General features: G+C 42.7%; 1 protein-coding gene across 5 annotated transcripts in view; it reads left to right on the top strand.

Annotated features, from left to right (window-relative positions):
• Positions 1-25852, top strand: part of LOC107390541 (myelin transcription factor 1) — a 77839-nt gene extending 51987 nt beyond the window's left edge. For 4 of the 5 annotated variants that reach the window (XM_015967338.3, XM_015967337.3, XM_015967336.3 and 1 more), the window contains 9 exons: positions 9011-9073; positions 13744-13812; positions 14018-14080; positions 16955-17038; positions 17473-17694; positions 21210-21301; positions 21427-21530; positions 23819-23962; positions 24861-25852. In XM_015967338.3, coding sequence (XP_015822824.1) covers positions 9011-9073; positions 13744-13812; positions 14018-14080; positions 16955-17038; positions 17473-17694; positions 21210-21301; positions 21427-21530; positions 23819-23962; positions 24861-25001 — 982 coding nt within the window. In that variant the 3' untranslated portion in view covers positions 25002-25852. The remainder of the gene's footprint in view (positions 1-9010; positions 9074-13743; positions 13813-14017; positions 14081-16954; positions 17039-17472; positions 17695-21209; positions 21302-21426; positions 21531-23818; positions 23963-24860) is intronic. The other variant, XM_054745628.2, reaches the window with a different exon arrangement.

The following is a 25852-nucleotide window of genomic DNA, read 5'->3' as shown; positions in this document are numbered from 1 at the left end:
TTGCCTATTACCACAATATATCTTCCTTCACTTTCCTTATATTCAGATATGTATTTGAAGTTTTTCTTTTTATGTATCAATGTTGCTACACCTCTACATTTACCTGAACTATGTGAGGAAAAATAAACTTTTGAATACGGTAACCCATTCTACTTAATTTAGCATGTTCCGCATCATTCAGATGGGACTCTTGTATGTACGCTATCTGAACATTTTCCATTTTCAACTGTGTAAACATTTTAGATCTCTTGATTGGGTTGAGTATGCCATTTATATTTAGCGAAACGAACTTTAGCGAAGTGCCAGACATCTTAAGGTACATTGAATAACAAAAGAACCCATGGTGCTCCTCCATCTCCTGCCCAGAACAGCAGAACAACTTCCAAAACAAGAAAACTATTTAAACAAATTGTGAACATGTAAACCTGAAATAGTAAAAAGGGGGGAAAAAACGAAAAGTAAAAAGGGACTTCCTATGTGGGGGCTTCTGCTATGTAGCCCTGTCTAGCCCCAGAGGGGTCCAAAGAAAAATCCCTTCACTTGGGACCAGTGAAGGGTGTCTTTGCTGGAAATAGCATTTTAAGAGCATTCCTTTGAAACCCACAGTTGTTTTACTGTTGAATCACCCCATAGCTATTTTTTTTCTCAAATGCCCTAAACCATCCGGAGGTAAAAAAAAAAGAAGTTATTAATATTTAATCCATTACCCCACCGGGAGCAGTCCTAAATGTGCGGAGCTTCTCCTTGTAGCTGGCGGACCGGACCGGGCCGCCGTCCCCTCGGATCGGACGGCGAGTGGCGTGGCTCCAGGTGAGCTGCTGGATTCTCTCCTTCACTGAGGTCGGGGTTGGCGTGGGCGGTGTCCTGATCGCGTAGCCTCTTTTGTTGAGATCCTCAGTTGCTTTGCTGGCTGACTCATAGATTGTATTGCCGTCACTATCATCACCCGTAGTCTGGCAAGGAATAGTGTCTGAAACTTCACCTGTTTCTCTTTCAGCACCTTGCGGATGTCTGCATATTCCCTCCTCTTAGCAATAATAGATGGCGGGTAGTCGTGGTCGAGATTGATATGATTATTTCTCCATCCCAATCCTTTTATCTGCCATGCCATCCAAAGCAGCGTCTCCTTTTTCCTGTAGCTCAGGAGTTTGTCAATTATGGAGCGGGGTGGTGCGTTCGCTGTCGACTTGGGTCCCAGAGAGCAGTGAGCTCTTTCAATTTGCACGTTTTGCATCTCCTCGGGTAACTGGAGGCATTCATGGAGAAACTTGTCAACAAATGAAATCATGCTTACAGAGTTTTTTTCGGCTTCCTCTGGGACTCCATAATTTCTAAGATTCTCACCTCTGCTACGGCTCTCCATCTCAGTTAGTTTCTCTTCTTGCCTCTCACATAGATTTAGTATTTCCAGGGCTACTTCTGCCGTCTGTAGTCGCTCCTCCGCCTTTCAAATCTGTTCCTCCGCCTCGTCCAATCTTCTAGCGATTCCCATTATCTCGACTCTCATTTCTTCATACTGCTGTTTGTTTGCTTGTAGAAATAGTTTCAACTCTCGTAAGATTTCGGAGTTCGCCATCTTTAGCTATGTTAGCTGCTAGTGTTAGCCGCTAATATTCACCGCTTCCTGTAAGTGTGCGAGTGTAGTGTAGCTCGTCTTTGGGGCGGATAGTCAGTGGTGGTGTTTTACCTCCTTCTTGAAGTTGCACTCAAGTTTAGTAATCAGGGCAGCAGTAGCTCAACAGGTTGAGCGGGTTGTCCAGTAATCGGAAGGTTGCAGGTTCGATCCTGGCTCCGGACAGAGAATTCTGCTGTTGTGTCCTTGGGCAAGACATTTAAACCAGCTTGCCTGCTAGTGGTGGTCGGAGGGACCAGTGGCGCCTGTGCTCGGCAGCCTCGCCTTTGTCAGTGTGCCCCAGGGCAGCTGTGGCTACATTGTAGCTCATCACCATCAGTGTGTGTGTGTGTGTGTGTGTGTGTGTGTGTGTGTGTGTGTGTGTGTGTGTGTGTGTGTGTGTGTGTGTGTGTGTGTGTGTGTGTGTGTGTGTGTGTGAATGGATGAATGATACACTGTAGTGTAAAGCGCTTTGGAGTCCTTACTCTGAGAGGCGCTACACAAGTGCGGGTCATTCACCATTTATCAACCTGAGTTGGGGTTCTTGACAACATTTCTCGGGTTCATCCGGGAGCTCTTTATTGTGCTGCCATGCTGGTGGGTGTTCCAACCGGAGGTCCTATTTCCATGTGTTCTTGATTGTAGCTTCAAGCCTCTGTCTCTGTCATGGGGGACAATGCTTTTTGTGGCCTGTGTTCTTTATCTCATAGAGGATCAATTTAAGAATCCCTTCTGCATTCACATTTGACTTCCACATGGTGCTTTATTATTCAGCTTTGGTCAGGACTGCAGGCTAGTCATTAGCTTAATTCCCAGTGTGTTTGGTTCATCAGAGCATATCAACAGGGTGTGGTACCCATATTTACATTGTAACAATTTGTAGGTTTGTTACTTTTAAGTTGTCTATAGAATATAAAGGTATTCAATAAAATTTTATATTCCATATAAATATGGATTATCAATATCATTGAACCTATAATATTCAATTGATAATGAAAGTAGGTACTTTGGGTGTTGCCAGGGAAATTACGCTTGATAATAATTTGACACAGACAAAAATATAGTTTTTAAAAATAAATGTATTACTAAATTAATTATGATGATGATGATGAATGGTGATTCAAAGTGATATCAAATGAGACAATGAACGAACTCTGATTAAACATGGCCTGGTATGTTTAACCCCCCACTGTCCTAATGAGTGTGACCCTGTGAGGAAAGTTGACCATTGAGCAGGGTTGATGGTTTATCCCTTGAGGTCCACGTGGCAGGGGTGAGGAGTGAGCACCACCTCACCCCTGCCACGTGGACCTCAAGGGATAAACCATCAACCCTGCTCAATGGTCAATTTTCCTCGCGGGGTCACCCATAAAGACACTGGGAGGGTTAAGAGTTTCTCTAAGTGATTCAGAAAGGTGTTATATCTGGGTTTACAAAATAAATTTGGCTTTTTGTTGGATGTAATTTAACAAGTTATCAAAGGTATATCAACCACTCTTACACCATTGTTTAGTCTACACACCTGGATCGTGGAAGCTTCCAGAGATCCGGTTTGCAGGCTAAGCCATCTCTCAGAGTGAGTGAGTGAACTTTTGATGTATCTAAAGGTCGTAGACACCCTCACCATACGCATGACTGGTCAAGAGATACACCCAGGCGACTTCTAGTGGACAGTTTCATGTCTGATGAGTGGGTGGTGGATTGAGCAAATAATAATTGTTGATTCAAAAGGACGGTTCAAATGCTGCTAAAATTATTCCACTGAAAAGTGTGGATTGATTCCCCATAGGATGGTCAGTTAGCATGAGCTGTGAGCTTTTGCTGAACTCTGAGCTTTGGCTGGAACTCGGGAAAATAGGAAGTGAGTTCACTTTTAATGAAATGGTTATTTATAAACTTTGACCAACCAGATGTCGTTTACCAAGACCCTCAGGCACTCCCCTTTCTGTGACACTTAGAAAGCTTATTTCACTTAATATATATAGAAATTATAGTAATTATAACCAACTTGTGAAGGATCAGTTAATGAGATAAAATAAGATTTATTTTATTAAAAAAGGAAAAGTCTCGTCTTCTGCATTAGACCTTGGAGTTGCAGCAGGATGTCAAAAGTGGCAGAAGAGAAGTCAGGCGATGGAATTGTTTTGACTATCTTCTGGTACTCCAAGGTAAGAATCAGTGTGTTTTCTTCTTTGGAGACCAGACAGTTGCGATGTGGCACAATGTCTGTTGACCTCTGACATTGCTTCAGACAAATACATTTGTTAGCCTTTTACAATGTTACAACATGATGGGGTTGATGACATGTCCTTTCTTATCTGTCCTACTGGCACCTTTCTTGGACCTCATCATTCTCTACGTGTGATGACAGATTGCTTACTTTTTGACTGTTGCATGGTCTGGAGTTGCTTCTTAGTCAAACTGGATGTTGAATGTTGAAGTTTCCACAGATCCTACATTATTCCTGAATAGCCTCACTCATTGAGCTTGCTCATAGCAGCACAACAACAATTAATTCAACAGTCAATTACTGTCAGTCACCACCAAGGGCTGATCAACTTTGAACCAATTCAAAACAAGGAGTTGTCATCTGATAGCGCTGTCAGCCACTTTGCAGTCCCTTCATATTACAAATGGAGACAGCCAAGAGTGACATCTCCGCTTTCGGCAGCTTTGTTTTCTGCATCACATTTCTAGCAATATATACAGTCTATGGATGAGAAGGGACAAGGGGGACTGATGTGGATGGGTATGGGGAGAGGAGCTGGGAGCTTTTAGAGGTGGGCTGTTCGTTATGAAAGTGGAGGAGTAGAGGAAGGGGGGTATTTTCAGGCATTTCTGGGAGATGCAACCTTTTTTCCTCTGTCCCTGCAATTGTCTTTCATAAATGCTTCTTTTGGCTTACTACTAATTGTTGGGATGACACTGTCCTACTTTCTTCCTATAGGATAATCAAAGCGGGTTTTGAAGCATTGGGCTTTGTTCATTGGAACTCTACATGTTTATGTTTATGTTTATTTATTTAGCAGACGCTTTTATCCAAAGCGACTTACAATTTATAACTCATAGGGCATGTTGTGATCTGTGGGGGAAACCGGAGTACCCGGAGGAAGGGGAGAACACGTAACTCCACGCAGAAAGGCCGCAGCCGAGTTTCGAACCTGTGACCTTCGTGCTGCGAGGCAACAGTGCTAACAACTGCGCCACCATGCAGCCCATGGTGCTACATTTATTTTTAACTGGTTAGCTAAGAATTTGCCTGATTTATTACCATGTTCAAAGTTTTCTATTTGTAGTCTTTGTGCTAAAATGGTGTTTTTTGTCAATAATTCCATGAAGTTATTGTTTAGCATTTCATATTTTTCTCTGTATTTCGTCTTCTGAGGAGGCCCAAAAATGTAATAATTTCTTCTAATTCCTGAATACGTATGTTTTAAGTTCATTTCTTATGATGTGAAAGAGATTTTTTTTACCTCTCATCAGTATCTTTGTGCTTCTTCAGTCACAGTTGTGTTAACATTTCTCCTACCTGCTACCTCACAGCACAAAGGTCACAGGTTCTCCCACCACTGCTATGCAGACGACACCCAGCTCTATCTGTCATTTCCACCGGACGACCACACTGTCTCTGCACGAATATCAAACTGTCTCTCTGACATATCAAAATGGATGAAATCCCACCATCTCCAACTCAACCTCTCTAAAACTGAACTACTTGTCATCCCAGCAAAACCATCCATACAGCACAGTATCTCAATCCAAAATGACTTCCTATCTCTGGCTCCTTCAAAGGCAGTTCGAAATCTGGGTGTTGTGATTGATGAACACCTGACCTTTAAAGATCATGTTGCCTCTGTTGCTCGTTCATGCCGCTTTGCACTGTATAACATACGAAATATCAGACCATACCTAACACAACATGCCACCCAGCTCCTGGTGCAATCTACTGTCATCTCCCGCCTCGATTACTGCAACGCCCTTCTAACTGGTCTTCCAGGCTGTACTGTGAGACCTCTTCAAATGGTCCAGAACGCAGCGGCGCGTCTGGTCTTCAATCAGCCAAAAAGAGCACACGTCACCCCTCTGTTCATTGAGCTCCACTGGCTACCGCTAGCAGCACGCATCAAATTCTAATTGCTAACACTAGCATACAAAGTCCGAGATGGTACGGCTCCCATCTCTAGCAAAGGCCTACGTCTCGGCCTGGCCGCTCCGGTCATCACAGGATCGTCGGCTAGCATTGCCTACACCACGCTCAGGACAATCCAGAGTCTTCTCATGCATCATTCCACAAATGTGGAATGACCTTCCAAGCACTACCCGAACAGGGGCTTCCTTTTCAATTTTCAAGAAACTCCTGAAGACCCTGCTCTTCAGAGAGCATCTTCTAAACTAGCACCTTCCTGCACCCGTCCCCCCTCTCTATACTGTCCACTCCTTGTTCCCTACTCTCCATGACTGATGTCAATGTTGTTGTTATTGTTGTTGTTAGCCTCAAGGGCAACATGCCGATTATCACTTGTAAGTCGCTTTGGACAAAAGCGTCTGCTAAATACATAAACATAAACATTTATATTGTCAGAATTTTTCCACATGGCGTTCTACAATCTGCTCTGTGTCTCTGCTGCTAGACATCTTTTTTTTGTGTGGATGGCAGAGCTGCTGATCAAGTCAATGGAAACGGCATTAAGTACAGGGTAGATTGGATGAGGTTTTTCCAGGATTCTACATTTCGGAGATGAATGAAATTATTCACTTTTTTTTTCATTACTTACTTCATTCATGAAAAAAATAGCATAAACATAACATTTCAGTCCGTTGGAAGAGTAAAGGGGAGCAGAAGAGAAGTTCTTAAAAAATCACTTTCCCTTTCTCTAAGGTGAGAAGTAAAATTAAAAACTCTTGACCAAAGTAAAAAAACAACATCAAGTATATATCTGTAAAAATTTTCAAAAATCAAGTTTTCTAAGCATGCTCAACGACCCTGCAGCTTTAGTTTCCCTGTCTAAGTTACTCTACTGTGTGCATCTGTAGACTAAAATAATTTAATTCTAATTCTAAACTTAGGTTTCTTAAAGACTTTGGTACTTTCAAGTTTCTCTTCTTACAAACAAAATCAAAACATTGGTCAGTAATATGCTGATGCAGGTCTTTTACACAATTTGAAATACCTTCCAGTTAGGTAACTCATAAAATGTAAGTACTCTATGTTTTAAGAAGAGGATTAGAGGGGACATCCAAATGAATATTGTCATACTGTAAATTTTGTAAGTCGATCCCCAGATTTCAGTACAGTTAAACTGGGAGTGATCAGTGCTTGGACAGTATTCCAAAACTATTCAATAGATTTTTAACCCTATGAAGTACAGCAACGACTGATATTTTAATTTTTACATATTCAATATGGTCCCTCTATTAAAAAAAAGGGGGGGGGGTGCTCCAACTACAGGGGGATCACACTCCAGAGCTTCCCTGATAATGCGTATACCTTGGATTCAGAAGAAGCAATGTGGCTTTCGTCCTGGCCGTGGAACACTAGACCAGCTCTATACCCTTAGGGGGATACTGGAGGGTGTGTGGGAATTTGCCCAACCAGTCTACATGTGTTTTGTGGATTTGGAGAAGGTGTTTGACCGCGTCCCTCGGGGGCCCTGTGGGGGGTACTCCGGGAGAATGGGGTACCAGGCCCTCTGATACGGGCTGTTAGGTCCCTGTATGCCCGGTGTCAGAGCTTGGTCCGCATTGCCGGCAGTAAGTCGGGCTCGTTCCCAGTGAGAGTTGGACTCCGCCAAGGCTGCCCTTTGTCACCGACTCTGTTCATAACCTTTATGGACAGGATTTCTAGGCGCAGCCAAGGTGTGGAGGGCATCTGTTTTGGTGGCCTGAGGATCAGGTCTCTGCTTTTTGCAGATGATGTGGTCCTGTTGGCTTCATCAGAACGTGATCTTCAGCTTTGGCTGGAGCGGTTCACAGCCAAGTTTGAAACAACTGGGATGAGAATCAGCTCCTCTAAATCTGAGACCATGGTCTTGAGTCAGAAAAGGGTAGAATGCCTTCTCCGGGTCAGGGATGAGGTCCTGCCCCAAGTGGAGGAGTTTAAGTATCTCGGGGTCTTGTTCACGAGTGAGGAGAAACTGGAGCGTGAGATCGGTAGGCAGGTTGGTGCTGCATCTGCAGTGATGCGCGCGTTGTATCGATTTGTCGTGGTGAAGAGAGAGCTGAGCCAGAAGGCGAAGCTCTCGATTTACCGGCCGATCTACGTTCCTACCCTCACCTATGGTCATGAGCACTGAAAGAACGAGATCGCAGATAATAATGGCTGAAATGAGTTGTCTCCGCAGGGTGGCTGGGCTCTCCCTCAGAGATAGGGTGATAAGCTTGGTGATCCAGGAGGAGCTCGGAGTAGATTCACTGCTTCTCCGCATCAAGAGGAGCCAGTTGAAGTGGCTCAGGCATCTGATTAGAATGCCTCCTTGACACCTCCCTGGTGAAGTTTCCCAGGCACGTTCAACTAGGAGGAGACCTTAAGACAGACCCAGGACACGTTGGAGGGGCTATGTCTCACGGCTGGCCAGGAAACGCCTTAGGATTCCTTCGGAGGAGCTGGTCCAGATGACTGAGGAGAGGGAAGTCTGTGCCTCCCTGCTTAGGCTACTGCCCCCGTGACCCAACCCCGCATAAGCAGCCTAAAATAGATGGATGGATATAGAACAGCTCGTGTCATTCAATAATTACTTCCTCAATTAGTAGGTGATTGAGTCAGGTCTCGGTAATTGCCATCACCCTAAACTTGTATTTAAATCTTCATGAAGTTTATCTCTTACTAAATAGAATATTTACTAAGAAATCACAATGTAGCCACAGAAACACTACTTGTTATATATGTTGTGTGTGTGTGTGTGTGTGTGTGTGTGTGTGTGTGTGTGTGTGTGTGTGTGTGTGTGTGTGTGTGTGTGTGTGTGTGTGTGTGGACAAGAGAGAAAGGAAGGTCGATTCTCACATGTTTAAGGGTAGCACTTTCTTCTCACCAGCTCCACAGACAGAAGTGAGTAAAGAAAATGAATGAGATATATTATTCAGGGCTGAATCATCTAAGTCAGCACCAGAAAAAAAATATCTGAGCTAGATTTTTCCCTTTTTTTCAAACAAGAGATCCACTTGTAGAAAACTGATGAATCAAGACTCTAAAGTTATGTTTTGGATTCAGCTTTTTGGTTGCGGCCAGAATGTCTCCTATCTCTTTTTATTGATGGGTTTGGGGGGTAAAAAGGACGTCATGAAGACAAATGCTCATTAAAGACAGATCATTTGGGGATTGATTTATATTATAACAACATTTAAGTATAATCTGGTAACATACACACATATATCTATACATTTATATTTTTTTTGTCTCAGATGTCCCACACCAGGCTGCGATGGCAGTGGACACATCACTGGCAATTACGCATCACATCGAAGGTAAGAGCTGTAGCCTGAAGCAGATTCTGTTGGTAACCAAGTTATCGTGAAGTTCATGAACATGTCTCACTCCCTCTAGAAAACTTTGTCTTCAGAAACGTTAAAGATCAGCTCTGTAGGAGCGCAAAGAGCTAAACAGTGAGAATAGACAACTGTTTAATAAAAGGAAGGACCACTAAGATGTGTGCTAAGATGCTTAACAATGATTTAAAAGTTCTGCTTCCACTTTGACCTCATAAAACAGACAAACATGAGTAAAACAATACTTATGGTCAGTGGACACAAAAATACAAAACAGTCATTCAGCCATTTTAAAAGTTTTCTTCATGCTGGACTATTAGTCAGTGAACATACATGGGTCCATACTTTACTTGACCCTAAAATCAGACCAGGTTAGATTATTTTTTCATTCATTTTCTTTACCCATTGGATCATGTGGGGAGCTGGTTCCTACATTTATCTTCAGAGGTCATTGGAAAAGATAGTTTGGTCACCAGTTCATCACAGTGCTACACAGAGACAAACCATCTTTCACCAATCGACCAAACATGCATTCCTTTGGTCTGTAGCAAGAAACCAGAGTGCCCGAAATAAAATACACAAGTATGTGGTGAATATGCTAACTCCACACATCTATGGGGAGAACATGCTAACTCTAAGCATGTTTTGGGCAACACATGCTAACTCCATGCATCTATGGGGAGAACATGCTAACTCCATGCATCTATGGTGAGAACATGCTAACTCCATGCATCTATGAGAACATGCTAACTCCATGCATCTATGGGGAGAACATGCTAACTCTAAGCATGTTTTGAGGAGAACATGTTTACTCCATGCATCTATGGAGAGAACATGCTAACTCAATGCATCTATGGTGAGAACATGCTAACTCAAAGCATGTTTTGGGGAGAACATGCTAACTCCATGCATCTATAGGGAGAACATGCCAACTCTAAGTTTGGGTAGAACATGCTAACTCCATGCATTTATGGGGAGAACATGCTAACTCAAAGCATGTTTTGGGGAGAACATGCTAACTCTAAGCATGTTTCGAGGAGAACAGGCTAACTCAAAGCATGTTTCAAGAGAACATACTAACTCAATGCATCTATGGTGAGAACATGGTAACTCTAAGCATGTTTTGAGGAGAACATGCTAACTCAAAGCATGTTTCGGGGAGAACATACTAACTCAATGCATCTATGGTGAGAACATGCTAACTCAAAGCATGTTTTGAGGAGAACATACTAACTCAATGCATCTATGGTGAGAACATGGTAACTCTAAGCATGTTTTGAGGAGAACATGCTAACGCCACACACAAATGAGACAAAATTCTCAAATGTTCCATTTAAAGGTCCCAGGCAGCTGTGTGTTGAACCAGAAACCTTCTTACTGGGAGGTCACAGTGCTACCAGCTGCATAACTAGTGTAGGATTTAATTTCTAGTCTTTGCCAGACTCATTTTTCAATGAATGAATGAGTGAATGAATGCATACATAGATACATCGCTCATCTGTGATATAATAAGGTGTATATAAAAATATAAATTTAATTGGGGTAAATTTCTTGTTTTATTCTTTATTTACCTTTTTTCCCATCGAGGTCACACTATTACCTGATTATTTTGCATGTTTGCCTATTCTTCACACACATTTGTTATCAAAAGCAGATAACATTCATGACTAGATTTTTTATTTCTATTTCTTCATCACATGTTTCTGTGAAGGGAACAATTGGTGATCAGTTACAGAGATTTTCTTTTGTGGCGTAGAAAAATTCAGGTTTCAGGGTTTTAAAAGCAGCTTCGCTTGCTCTAAGCTCAGAGCATCTGATGGGTTAAAATTGTACCTTTTAAAGGAGAATTTTAAACAAACGTTTGACTTTTACCATAGGTCTTGTGGAAAATAAATCTATGACATGTTTGTAATGTGTTTTTGAGTCCTTAGTGGGTACAGACCATCTCCTTGTGTTGGATAAAAACGTTATTCGTGTTTGGTTCTAATGACGTGGTTATGATTCCATGGGCCAGGGTCAGATGCTGGATGTTAGCTGGATTCATGTCTTTAACATCAAACTGAAGGAATTTTGTCTTCTTATATTTTCCATTTAAGCAAGAATGTAAAAATGAAATTCTTATGCACAGACAGTGCTCCTTAACAGGTTTGAATATTCTGCAGATTCCTTACAGGTCATCTGTACTCCAACAGTTTCAATGCTGGCGGGTTCTTCTTAGCATCATTACTTTCCCGTGAAAACCAGACCTTATAAAGAAAAATTTAGCAGTTTTGGCTTGCTTTTAAAGTTAAAGTCCCATATTCATCATCACACACTGGTGAATTTCATCTCCTCATGTGACCCATCCCCATGGAGGGGTGCTGTGAGCTGCAGCGTTGGCTGTGTTTGGGAACTATTTGGTGGTTTATTCCCCCAATCCAACCACTTAAAGCTGAGTGTCAAGCAGGGAGGCACTGCGTTCCAGTTTTAAAGTCTTTGGTATGACCCAACCGGAAATCGAACCTCGATCTCCCAGTCCCAGGGCGGACACTTTACCACTAGGCCAGTGAGCCTAATTTAATTCACTGTCGTAAAAACGGAACAGAAGCTTTCCTCCTTGCTGTGCGCTCGTTTTTTTAACATCTTAATCTAACAGCTGAAGTGTCTCGTAAGCCTTCATTAATGTCTACAGGAGTGAATCATCACTAAATTAAAGAAATCAGCTGTGTTCACAACCTAAAACATGCAGGAATCGTGTTAATGAGCTCTCGTGATTCAGAAACCCCTGACGTTGACTCGTTTGACTATTGTGGTTGGACATTCTTTTTATTTATTTAGCTCCATAAGATAAACGTTTAGAAATAGAGTTTTTGACTAGATATAGTTGGACTCACCTTGATGCATGGCTCTAACGCCATAAGCAGTTTGTTTGAGTGTGGCTGGACACTCTACCACTCTGGAGATGCCCCACTGAGAGGCGCCGAGCAGAGGTGGGCATACTAATTGCCCCCCATCTATGTGCCTGTACGATAGGGTTCACCCCAGGGAACAAGAGGGTAGCCTCCCACCGTCTACGTGTGGGGGGACGGGTCCTGAACAAACTACAGTTCAGACTACCCACCATTTTTGGAGTCCTTGGAGGAGGTGCTGGAAAGTGCTCCTTCTGGTGACTCCCTCGTTCTGCTGGGGGAATTAAATGCTCACATGGGCAACAACAGTGTGACCTGGAGAGGTCCCCATATGACCAGTGCCAGTGCCTGAGCTTGGTCCGCATTGCCAGCAGTGAGTCGGTCTCGTTTCAGGAGAGAGTTGGACTCCGCCAAAGCTGGGGCTCGGAGTAGACCAGCTGCTCCTCCACATCGAGAGGAGCCAGTTGAGGTGGGTCAGGCATATACTTAGAATACCTCCTGGACACCTCCCTGGTGGGGTTTCCCAGGCACATCGAGCCAGGAGATGGCCTAAAGGAAGACCCAGGACACGGTGGAGAGTCTATGTCTCTTGGCTGGCCAGGGAACACCTTAGGATTCCACCGGAGGAGCTGGACCAAGTGGCTAGGGAGAGGGAAGTCCGGGCCTCCCTTCTTAGCCTGCTGCCCCCGTGACCAGACCCCAGATAAGCGGCCAAAATTGAATGGATGAATTCCTTAGAATGCCTTTAAAGATGTAGTTCACTGAAAATTAACTTTTAATGATTTTTTTCTGACTACAATAAGTCACTCAGAGTTTTTCATGCAGGCTGAACATGAAAATAGTCTCCTACACCCATCTCCTACATTAGCTTCTGATCAAAAATAGACGGTGAAACTCTAGGATTAGAAAGGCCTTAAAGATCTACGTCACTCTGTCACTTTACATTCATGGACTCACCCATCTTGGCTCACAATGGGGAAGGCTGTTGTTGATTTAGTGTCCAGGAAATAGCAGAGAACGTCTTGGCTAGAATAAGCTAACCATTAGCATTAGCATCTCCACCACACAGCAGAACTCCTTATGGTATTGCTTTGGACACGGTGGATCACAACGTGCTGATTGACCATCCTGGTCAATATGTGGGAATTTTAGGTTTGGCCCTGGATTGGTTTAAATTGTGCCTTGAAAATATAACAGTTAGCGTCAGGATGGGTGGTTTTTCGTCTGCCTCCTCACATCTTTTGTGTTAGGGCCGCTGCTGTTTCTGATCTACAATCTTCCGCTGGGGCGTATCTTCCGCAGCTTTGGTATTAGTTTTAATTTTTTTGCTGATGACTGCCAACTTTGTCTCCCCCTAAATGGTGAACATGCCACTTCCATGTATAACCTAGTGGACTGCCTGTCCAAACAGGGCAACTTTGGCAAGACAATAACTGGTGCAAAATGCAGCTGCCACATTTTTTGTGGGCAAGAAGAATTTTGACCGTGCTTCTCCAATGTTGGTGGCGTCCGTCCTTGCACTGGCTGCCTAGTGATTTCAGAATTTGGTTTAAAATCCTTTTATTGGTTTTAAATCATTTGGTGGGTTTGTGACTGAAGCTAGACGCACACAGCTGGATGGTTTCCATGACAAAACCTTGCTGTTTCCCTGTGTGTGCTACCCAGTCTTGTCTTTTTCAGGTCACTTTTGTTGGTTTTGTCGCTCTTTCCTTCTGTGATTTGCTGACATTCTGTTTTCTGAAATTCTGTCTAATTTTCCAGTCTGTCAGGCTGTCCTATTGCTGATAAAACACTTCGGACCCTTATGGCTGCCCACACAACTGAACTGAAGTATGTGTTCCTTTCTGACCTTTGACATGTTCACTACACTCTGTAGCTACAGCTCTTTCCATGCCTTCCTCCGCTGTAAACTTCTGCAAATATAGACAAACCTCAAATTCTTTACAGTTGACTTATATAAGAAAATAATTTAACCATGATGAAGAGTCTTTCTGATGACTTCTAATTACTGAGCCACTTTCTGCATGTGCTTCAGGTGTCCAACTCCAGGCTGCGATGGATCCGGCCATATAACTGGAAACTATGCCTCACACAGAAGGTGGGTCTCTTTTGAAACGTTTTACCTGCCGAAGCTTTTTTTTTTTTAAGTTTATTTTAGTCTGGTGTTTCATCAAAAAGGTGATGATATCCTCAATAGATGTTTGACAAAACTAGATTTAAATCATCCAGACTAAAAATAAAAATGTGGGCCTTCTCCTGGCAGAACACAAAGTCAGACTGAGGGAGTAAATACAGACTAGGACAACATTGTTGGTACCCTTCGGTTTATGAAAGAAAAACACTCAGTGGTCACAGAAATAACTTGACTCTGACAAAAGTAATAAGAAATAAAAATTCTATAATGCTGCTGCTAGAGTCTTAACAAGAACCAACAGAACCGAGCACATCACTCCTGTTCTTAAACATCTACACTGGTTACCAGTAAACTACAGAACCAATTTCAAAGTACTTCTACTACTTTATAAATCACTCCGTGGCACGGGGCCTGAACATATGTCGGATCACCTTCAGGTGTCTACGCCCAGCAGGACTCTGAGATCCTCAGGAAACAGTCAGCTGGTAGAACCGGGTCAGAACCAAACAGGGAGAAGCTGCTTTTAGCAACTATGCTGCTCCAACACATTCTCACACCCAAAGCGTCAAAATATGACGCGTGTGGCCAAGCCTCAATATATGACGATTCAGGACGCCCCAGCGTGTCAGGAGACGACGATCAGGGGCACGCTGGGACACGTGGCTCTGCTGGCGTCACTGTTTGACGCGCACGGTCACACGGACATTATTCGACTATTTAACCTTCCCCCACCCCAATCCTAACCTTAAGGTCCATAAACTGTGACCTTAAGGTTAGGATTGGGGTGAGGGGAAAGTTAAGTAGTTCACAAATCGTTCTAATGTCCGTCTCACCACCGGCGTCGGATACCGACGCTCTGGGACAGTGCGTCATCAATGTGTCCCTGATCGTCGTCTCTTGACGCGCTGGGGCATCCCGAATCGTCATATATTGAGGCTTGGTCACACGCGCCGTATTTTGACGCCTTGGGTGTAAGAAGGAATGTGTTGGCTGCTCACAGATGTAATCAGCATCCTCATGACCTCAGATGTGCCCCGACTCTAGAAACCTTTAAATCAAAACAGAAAATCTTCATGTTTTCATCAGCCTGTGAATGAATGATCTTATGCTGCACCATCTGCACTGTAGCTGCTCAGCCGTTAACTTTACTTTTTTGACATTGTATTTTCTGTCATGTTGATTTTAATGTCCTTGCTATTCTTACAAATGGAAAGCACATTGATGACAAATCAAAGAGACGAATAATCGGAATGGTAACAAAAGACATCCAAGGTGAACTTCAAGCTAAATCTGTGTCAGATCACAACATCCGTCGTCGTTCGAGCCAAAGTGAAAGACGACCAAGGAGGACACCATTGTTGAAAACAAATTATAAACCTCAATCTGACTGAGCATCTTTGGAAGGAGCTGAAAGATGCCGTCTGGAAAAGGTGTCCTTCAAACCTGAGACAACTGGAGCAGTTTGTTCATGAGGAGAGGGCCAAAATACCTGCAGAGAGGTGCAGAGGTGTCATTGATAGCCACAGGAATCGTTTGATTTAAAAAGATGTGCTGCAAAATATTAAGTTAGGGGTACCATAATTTTTGCCCAGGCCTATTCCATGAATTTATGTTTTTATAATTCTGTTGAAGCATGGTTGAAAAGCAATGTCTGACTTTCATTGGTTCATTTTTATAGAGTTTTTATTTAGTATTACTTATGTCAGATTCAAGTTATTTCTGTGACCAATGTGGGTTTTTCTTGTTTATGGAGAGTGTTTGTGCGGGACTCTTACAGTCAAGTTGGTTCTTCCTCATGAGGAACATTCTACTGTGGCTCCACTGATCTTGATATTAAGATCTTGAGGAATCAAAAAGAAAGAGGGGAGTCCTAGAAGTTCATTGTAATTTTAACAATGAACAACATTTGAAAAAATGTGGACAAACTTTAATAAACAAATGACTAAATATTACACGCCAAACCCTGTGAGCTGTGAGTTCATGGCTGATGGGTTTAAGGCCTAACAGTCAAGACCTTTCATTCAGATTTTAAAATCTTATTCCATGTAATTACTGTTCTATCCTGGTTTCTGAGGTTTTACCCTTTCAGAGTGCTCCTCCACTTCCTCTCTGTCTTGAAGGCTGGGTCTGTTTCTGCACCTAGTTAGGCAATTCAGAATAGACATCAGCTTTGCAACTGCCCCTAGAATCAAAACTCCTCCCACCACCAATATCTTAGCATATTGCCACAAACCAGAGAGTATAACAGAAGCTTCTCCAATTGTTCCATGCGTTACTACCTTTATCGTTTCTGTGACTCCTAAGGCCAAACCTTTTCCATCCAGGGTCAGCCCCATCTTCAGGAACTGCCAGTCTGACATCTTGGGCCGTTCACTCACCTAGCACTTCCCTGACATGTTTGTCTCCGTTCCATGTCTGCCGTTAAATATCTTTTCACTTTTTGATGCGGCAATGACGGTGCTGTTGACAAACTTAAAGGAAGCAGAGTCCTGACCAATCACAAGCTTGCGATCTCTTTCGACGAATGGTTATAAAGCTGGGCATGTCTACGTCAGCCTCTGTGGGTCTGTCAGAAAGCCCTTGCACTGACGCATAATGGCGTTGCATGTCTCCGTACCAACGCAGATGGAGAAGCATAAATCAGGCTTCAGTAAACCGGGCCCAGAGGATCCTGTAAACGAGTTCCCAGTTCTTCATTCTAGAATTGCTCTCAGACTGTAAAGCTAACAAAGTGTGGCCTTAAGAAAGTTACCGCAAGTAAATTTTGCTAGCAGAACAAGGACGCATGTTCATTGTCATTATTTTTATGTGGTAACACCTTCTCTGTTCTATTGCCAGTTTGTCCGGATGCCCTCGTGCAAAGAAAGGTGGAGTCAAGTCAATCCCAACCAAGGATGACAAGGAAGACGCGGAGCTGCTACGGTGAGCAGCTGTGGCTTTTCCTATTAGCCAAGGAATTGTTGCACAACTCATCTACATTGCTCTCTGCTTCTTGTAAGCATCAAATTCACCAAACAAGCAGTATTTGCTGGAGCCAACATGCTTCTATAGGTCAACAGGAGCGGGGACAGGGTCAGAGTGATCTGCAGGTCTGAATGGATGAACAATAAAGTCACTTCTAAAATGATAGGTCATCTGTTTACTGCTTTAACATGTAAGCACATTTGAATACCGAAAGTCTTCAGCTGGCAGTAGAAGGAGGTTTTATTAAGTGGAGAATAACTGTGGATGAGTCATAGTGATGTTGTTTATTGTCCATGTATGAGTGCATGGTCATTATGCTAGCTCCATGTTTTGTTTGATGCTAGTCTCATAACAAACCATTTCCAGTGATGCTTGATAGGACTTGTCTCCAGGTGTCCCGTCCCTGGCTGTGACAGTCTAGGCCACATCAGTGGGAAGTATGCAACCCATCGCAGTGCCTATGGCTGTCCACTGGCAGCAAAGCGTCAGCGGGAGGGTCTTCTTAATGGCACTCCTTTCTCTTGGAAGGCCTTCAAATCCGAAGGCCCAACCTGCCCAACGCCGGGCTGCGATGGCTCTGGTCACGCTAACGGAAGCTTCTTGACACATCGCAGGTATGCAGTGTTGGTCCAACTGATCGTGAAGAGCCCAGTGATCAAGCAACACTTAAGGTTTCTGTGGTACCCAGGAAAGCTTAAGCTAGGCTCTTCATCTCAGCGTGTGACCAAGCAATTTTTCTGATCTTATTTATGAGCCATTGGTAATACTAACATGTTGTGAGGTAAGTGTAACAGATATTACAATTAAATAATATGAAATAGGTATTGAACTATTGTCTTGACAACTTTGGACCAGTATCAGAAAGTTCTATGTAAAATTATGGAGCCTTGAAAGGATCAGCAGAGAAGGAACCACACAATGACAGATAAGATATGATTTAAATAGAAACTGTATTGAAAAGTTGTAAAGTTTACAAACCCTGCCTGTCTAAGCCGGCTTCCTACAGTGCACAAACGCACATTAAAGGACTCAAAATAAAACCAAAACCCTCTTTGAGGAAATTCTCCAAAGAGTTTCAATTAAAGAGCTTCCACTCCTGTTGCTCAGTCCACTTCTCTTTGGAAAGAGAAATTAGAGTTTTGTGTGTGTGTGTGTGTGTGTGTGTGTGTGTGTGTGTGTTTCTGTCCAGTGGTTCTAACACTACCCGGGTAGATTTTTTTAAAGTGTCAGTCTTATCTGTGTCAAGGGATGTAGTGATAGTCCTGGGGCTCGCTGAAGATGGATCCCATGGCTGGCCACACCGTACTCTGGTCCGTCTACAGTCACTCTCTTGGAATTGGCTTGCCACTGAACCCACATGGTTCAGATCTCAAATGATCCGGTCCTGATCAAAAAACCAATCTATGCACACAGGGCAGAGTGCATGCATTACTATTTTATCTATGCTCCTTCCATCACTCATCTTTAGTTACACAATGTCTCAAGCATCATGAAATAACTTGAGTTGCATCACACAAGGTTTTAGCGCAACAGAAACTATACCTTATATTTACCCTTTTAAGAATAAATAAATTTGTAAGATTCACTCTCTCACATTTCTTTTTTTCCCATATATTTCAACTGAATTATTTCTCAGAAAAATATATCAACTTCTTTAAACACTAATACATTCAACAGAGTAATGACATCCCTCACATTTTATGAACTTTTTGCATCTTTATCAAATGAATTAACTTTTAAATCAACAACTAAAAGGGTGCCTTTAAGCACTACATGACGATATTACTGTTTCTCCAACGTTTTGGAAAGCTAGCAAACTCAAATGAATCACAATATTAGAACACACAGAAATACACAGAAATCGCTAAGCAGTAGCTTAATACTAGCGGTTAGCTGGGCACATTTTAATATATTCTTTAACACTTAAAATTAAACGTCTGCACATCAGTGATGTTACAGTACTTTAAACATAAATATCACAAGTCCGACTGGTTGTTTTTAAACAGGAAATATATTAACAGCAGTCAACTACATGTCTTTATGGTGCTAACATTCATGTAGCATCCCTTACCGGAGCTCGTGGTGAGATAGCAGCTTCCCACGGCCGTATTTCACAGAATTCAGATCCTAATAAATAGCCATCTGTTAATAGCTAGTTGGTGAAGATAAATTGCGAGTTTAACTTTTATTTTAACTTTTCTTACCAGGATCTTTCAGCTAATCTGGCGGTTGCCTCGTGAGTAACGGCTTTCACAACAGGAAATATGACTAACAAGAAGTCATCTCAAGGCATATTTGCCTCCTAGTGGCGGAGAGGGAAACTACACCTCCAACCTTATGCCGCAGCGCAAACCACAATTCTGATGTGGGTTACATAAGTGTCTAACCCACGACATACAGAATCAGTTTGCAGACTACGGTGAAAGTTTTAAACAATAATTTATTAATGGAGAAACCAAGGGAGCAGTATAAATGTAGCTGAGATCTTCAACAGGAGTCGGGTGCAGGAATCTGCAGGCAGATGGAGGTTAGATCCAGCTCGAAAAGGGCAACAGGGGATTTTGGTGATCTATTTAGAACTTACAGTCTGAGAGAGGAAATAGCTCGAGGGGGGAAGTTGGTCCGGTCTGGGTCGGTGAAGCTTTCTAGGAGCAGGGATCCAGAGGTGGAGGTGGAGGGCGCTGAGCATGAAGATGGTGCAGATCTAGATGAGTATCAGTGGGCTACTGGAGGTGGAATTGGCCAGGGAGGGACTGAGAGACGAGCGGGTGTAGAGGTTCTCCAGAATTCTGCCAGTCAGAGATGAGAGTGGAGGGTTTGTCTGGAAACAGCAGGAGATTAAAAAATGCAAAAATCCAAAAGCTCAACAAATGGCTGTTAGAAGGTACCTAGGAAGAGTAATCATCTAGCGAAGTGATGGTGTCTCTCAGCTGCTTAAACACTCCCTGGCTGGCTGATGAGCTGATAATCTGCAGCTTGGCCACCTCCAGACACGCCCACCTGCAGAAGGAGACTCAAAACCACAAAGCAAATGGCAGGAGGAAAAAACCCAGACCGTGACAAATACTGTACCTGGAGCAGCTAAATGCTTTTCCGCTAGAATCTGGTTTAAGGTAGAGATGAAGAGAATTACTGCTTCATTGTTTGGGTTAATGTGTTTAACAATAGTGACTAATTAGGTTTATAAAGTGCATTTCAAGGCACTCAAAATATCCATCCGTTGTTCCCACTCTGCTGGTGAGGGCGAACTAAACTGTAGCCACAGCTGCTCTGGGCCAGCCTAACAGAGGTTAGTTGTGAGGCTGCCATTTGTGCCTTTGGCCCCTCTTAAATGATAAATGATAAATCACTAATGGAGATAAGCTACAATGTAGCCACAGCTACCCTGGGGCGCACTGACGAAGGCGAGGTTGTCGAGCACAGGTGCCACCGGTCCCTCTGACCACCACCAGTGTCATGCCCAAGGACACTACAGCAGAATTCTCTGTCGGGAGCTGGGATCAAACCTGCAACCTTCCAATTACTGGACAATCTGCTCTCACCTCACGAGCTACTGCTGTCCCCTCCTACCACTACCAACACAAGTAAGGTGTCTTACCCAAGGATACAACAGCAGAATTCCCAGGAAGGAGCTTGGATCTCTCCAGCAACTCACTGGTTTCTGGACAACTTAACGCTGTCCATTATTGTGTAGAAGGAGCTGAGCTAAAGGTGAAGTTTTCTTCGACATTACACAGAAGAGTTTAGTGCCCGACTGGATGACTGAAGGGCTGCAGGTTTATGAAATCCTTGTGAATGAACACTAATAAACGCCACACTCAGTCTGTTGCAGTCGATATGTCCTTGGGTAAGGCACGTCACTCTTCTTTCCTGCTAGTGGTGGTCGGAGATCAGGAACCTCAAGGGGAAGTTGGAGAATGCTGCTTGGAGAGATGGACGTCTGCATTTCCCTCCCTGCAGCCATTGATAACCAGACTGCTATATTGTTGGCAGTGGTCTACAGACCATCTATTCTGTATCCTGTTTTTGATGTTCTGTTTATATTAAGACCTTCTTGTTTCTTCTCCTTTTTATTAGCTTTGTCTGGATGGACTACCTAGTTATTGTTTGTGATAAGCTTATCTTGCAGTCTGTCAGGTTGTCCGCGAGCATCAGGGAACAAGAAAAAAGCAAAATTCCCCGGAGACGAATTCATAACTGCAAAGATCAGAGCCAGTGATGGTGAGAAAAGAGCACCATTTCAGTGTGTGTATGTGCGTGTGTGTGTGTGTGTGTGTGTGTGTGTGTGTGTGTGTGTGTGTTGGAACGCTGTCAGTAATTTGGTTTTTCTTCTTTCTGTTTTACAGTTCTGGATAATGATGAGGACATCAAGCAGCTGAACAAGGAGATCAGCGAACTTAACGAGTCCAACTCAGAGATGGAGGCGGACATCGTTGACCTTCACACTCAGGTGAGCTCAGGTTTCTGGACGAAAACGATCTCCTAACACATGGATGTTCTGCTTCGTGATCACCTGACGTGTGATGTATGCGGATGAAGATCAGCATTAGAGCTGAAATGTTTTTTCTCACGGTGCGGGGGCTCGTCCGACGCCCACGCAGTCATTGGCGGTGAACGGTTGGATTTAAAATAACAACTTTAGTTGTCAATGGCAGTGGATGAGTTAAGATTAAGTTGAGAGGGTGGCCCTGCTCGTGTGTTTGAGCATGGACATTTTTTTTAAGGTAAAACAACTCAAGCATATCAAGGACTTGTTCTGCAGATTTGTTGCTCTGATCGCTGATGTGTTCCAGACACCTGCGTCCTGAGCACGGCCACAGTAACATTATCAAATCAGGTGTCGCCACCTCAAAAACAAATTTAACACGCGATTGTTCATGTCGGCTCATTTCCTTTAATGTTTTTTGTTATTTGTTTGTGCCTGATGCATTTCGCTGCTGTGGAGCGGGGCGCATCACCTGTTTTGTCCTCCGGTGACGCACATAACCGGTGCAGCCGGCGCGCGGCGCGCACTCCGCTGTTTTAGCGGTCGGTAGATCTTTTAGAACTGCAGTTCAAAGGTAACTCATAAGGTGAATATATATGAAGCCAGGTAGCCGTTTTTCTTTAGGACTGAGAGGAGATGCAGGAAGATAATAAACAGGCAGGACAGAAAAATAGTCAAATAAAAACAAGTTAGTTTTTGTACCTGCTGGTTGCAACAAACAGACACCATTGAAGGTAATCAGAGGTGAGGAACAGAAAATGAAATAATTATTTTAATGTTTAGAGCAGCAGGAACTCCGAGAGGTTGCAGGCGCATCAGTGAGTTTGCGGCAAGCCCCCACAATGCGGGACAGAAATTGAAGCCAATGCGTAAATGAAATAATAAATGGAGCGGAGCAGTATAGATGCAGAAACTACTGTTGTTAAAAGAGATGTTTAACTTTGAAAATGTGGGCGCAGTTTGAATTGTCAAAAACTCCAGCAAACCAACCGACCCTTATAACCCCGCGCCGCTTCAGGTGTATGACGTCATCAACGACTGGTCAAAGTCGACTCGATTTTCATTACTTGACTGTCGACTTTAAAAAAAATGAAGCCATGCAGCTCCTAGTGATTCGTGAGAGTAGGAAGATGGTGCTTACTGCTGAATGCATGTCTCATGCCTTTTCTTGTTGGGGGAAGTAGAAACACGGGTTTGGGTTTGAGGTGAAAAGTTTAACTCCAGATTCATTCAAACGAATTCCATCAGGCTGAAAAAAGTGCTTGCGATCCCAGAAGCAGTTGAACTGGTCAAAACAGGGGATGCTCTCCTTATCACAAGTGGATAACAGCCATTCTTTGAAAGCGTAGATTCGTGAGAAAAGTTCAGCTCTTCTTCCGATAGGTGGAAGGGGGCCGCTGATAATACATGATACACACATTTAGAAATGTATATACCTTACATACTATACATATTATTACTTAGATTAGCCATTTTTATATTTTGCTTGTTTTTACGTTGTATTTTTGCATAACTCTGTTGCTGTGAAGCTCGCACACAAGAATTTCACTCGCATGTACTGTACCAGTGTACCTGCACATGTGACATGACAATTAAAGTGATTTGATTTGATTATTTCCAGGGAGCTGAGTCATGTCAGCAGAGCGGAAAAATCATGCTTAAGGATTTCTGACTCCCTTCTCCTGATATCTTTAACACCAATGTGAATACTGAGGTTTTTCATGGATGCATCAGCGGATTTCACTGTAGTCTGTGTTCATAATGGATTAAGAAAGGACAGGAAAACTCAAATATATCATTATAATGAACATGTATAGATACTTTATCATACATAGCTACCAGCCTGTAACTCTCCCCCCAAAATGTACCAGACTGATGCATTTAAATATAAAATGTCCAGTCATTTTTTTCTGGGGGGGCCATGCCCCCGACCCCCCTAGAGTACTTTAATACTTATCATCTTTTTTACCTCAGAGAAATCTCAACACCCACACTTTTAAACACTGTGCGTGTGAACGGGTTATTCCACATTTTTCAGAAACAAGAATATTGACCTTAAAACCAATCTAAACCCGACTAGCGGCTGCGTGTAAACAATGTGAATTTCGGTCGTAGGCGGGACTAAAGGACAGTTTTCGTGTGATAATTTTCCACCTAAACTTGTCTTTTTAAGGTGTTCCTTTTTGAAGTTTTCCCCTCCAACTCCAACCTTGTCATACTGGAGCACTGTCGCTTGTGTTTCTGTTGTCTAGATTTCCTCAATGGAGAAAAACCTGAAGAACATGGAGGAGGAGAATAAACAGATAGAGAAGAGGAATGAAACCTTGTTTCTGGAGCTTTCTGGTTTAAGCCAGGCTTTAATTCGCAGCTTGGCCAACATTCATCTGCCTGCCATGGTGAGTAAACCAAACACACACCTGTGCAACGCCCAGATGCACATTTGTATGTCTGTGTCCTTTATGCTGTTTTTCTTGGAAACTAAATCTTCTATTTTTAATTATTATTTAATTGCTGAAGGTTACAGTAATCGCCTACTGCCTTTGTGTATTAACCTGGATTATTATTTTCTCATTTCTATGTATGGGATCAATGAAGTCTATTCTATTCTATTCTATTCTATTCCATTCTACAGCACCTCTGGTTTACGTTAAAATAGAGTGGGTTGTTAGTGTTCCACAGGGAGGAAAAATCCAAGCAGCATGTTCTAAGAGTGTTGTTGTCCTAGCCTGAACACAGAGTGAGCGCTAAAGGTTCAGTCGCTGCTATTAATAAAGCACCAAATCACGACAAGAGTCGTCTCAAGGACCTTCACATAGTAAACATTCCAGTACAGGTTAGTTCATTAAGCCAGTCAGTAAAATGTTTCCTATATAAGGAACCCAGCAGGGTGGATAGAGTCACTGACTCGTGTCAGAACCAAACAGGGTGAAGCTGATTTTAGCTACTATGCTGCAAACAGATGGGATCAGCTTCCTCATGACCACAAATGTTCCCCAACTCTAGTAGCATTTAGATCAAAATTGAAAACCTTCATGTTTTCATCACCCTTTGAATGAATGTTCTTATGCCTCACCCTCTGCACAGTGTTTGCTCACACTTTAACTCTAAATTTGTTTCTCTTTCATTTTTAAAAAGTATTTTTTGTCATGTTGCTTTTAATGTTCTTGTTATTCTTACTGATGGACGCACATTGACTTGCTGCTGCGTATGAAACGTGCTGTTGAGCTGACTCGCCTTTCTGAGGGTTTCAGAGCATTGTCGTGTAACGACTGGCGGCTTGTTTGTGTTCAACAGGAGCCTGTGTCCGAACAGAGCTTTGACAGTTATGTGGACACGCTGACCCACATGTTCACCAACAAAGACTGCTACCAGAACCCAGAAAACCGGGCTCTGCTGGAGTCCATCAACAAGGCGGTGAAGGGCATTGAGGTATGAAGGGTGGAAGAAGATGACTTTGGTTCTTAGATATTGTGTGGTTATTTCCTCTGTTTGGAGTTTTGTCCTCTGTTATTTGCATTAGATTTGGGTTTGGTGTGTAAGTCTGTGTGACAGCAGTAGTGTGAACAGATGTGTGAATGTGTGAAAACTCACTGGAGTCAGATTTGTGAGGGGGTGTTGCTGTGTAGCCATCCACAGAGAGCAGGAAGTAGCCAGAGCGGACTCTCCCAGGAAACATATCTCACTTTTATGGAATAATGTTGATAGTATTCTTCATGAGCATAGTGGTGTTCCCCTCCCTAAACTGGTTTATAGGCGTGTAATTACTTATGTCTTCTTCAAATGTTGGTCTAATAACTAACTCATGTCTGCTGCAATATTTTATGTTAACAATTTCTTATTTATTATATTTTTAAATTTTTTCTATACCCTGTCGAAAAAGATTTTAAACAGTAATCAATGGAAGGGGAGCACTTTCACGGCGCCGCTGAACAAAGAGTAAATATTTTAAATATCAGCTATGAATTGTTTTATATGGTTTATTTATTTAAAGTACTGGGATTTTTTTTATGTGCAAATATTTTGTAACTAACGGTTTTAAAATCATTTTGTAAAGAGTTTCTCTGCTTTTGTTTATTTGACTTTGTTTTTTATTTCCCCGAAAGATTTTGACTACATTGCAAAAAAAAAAAAAAAAAAAAAAGTAAGGACACTGAGCTGCACACCTTTGGTATTTATTTAATGATGAGGAACAACGCGATGGGTGAATATTTATTTTTTATTGTCTATGTGATAGCTGTAAATGAATTCGTCTCTGAGGTGCTTTTGAAATAAAAGTGAAACCATGA

The sequence above is a fragment of the Nothobranchius furzeri genome, chromosome 15, assembly GCF_043380555.1.
Source record: "Nothobranchius furzeri strain GRZ-AD chromosome 15, NfurGRZ-RIMD1, whole genome shotgun sequence".
In the NCBI taxonomy this organism is placed as follows: Eukaryota; Metazoa; Chordata; class Actinopteri; order Cyprinodontiformes; family Nothobranchiidae; genus Nothobranchius; species Nothobranchius furzeri.
Note: the sequence above shows the minus strand (reverse complement) of the source record. Positions and strands in the feature narration are given on the sequence as shown.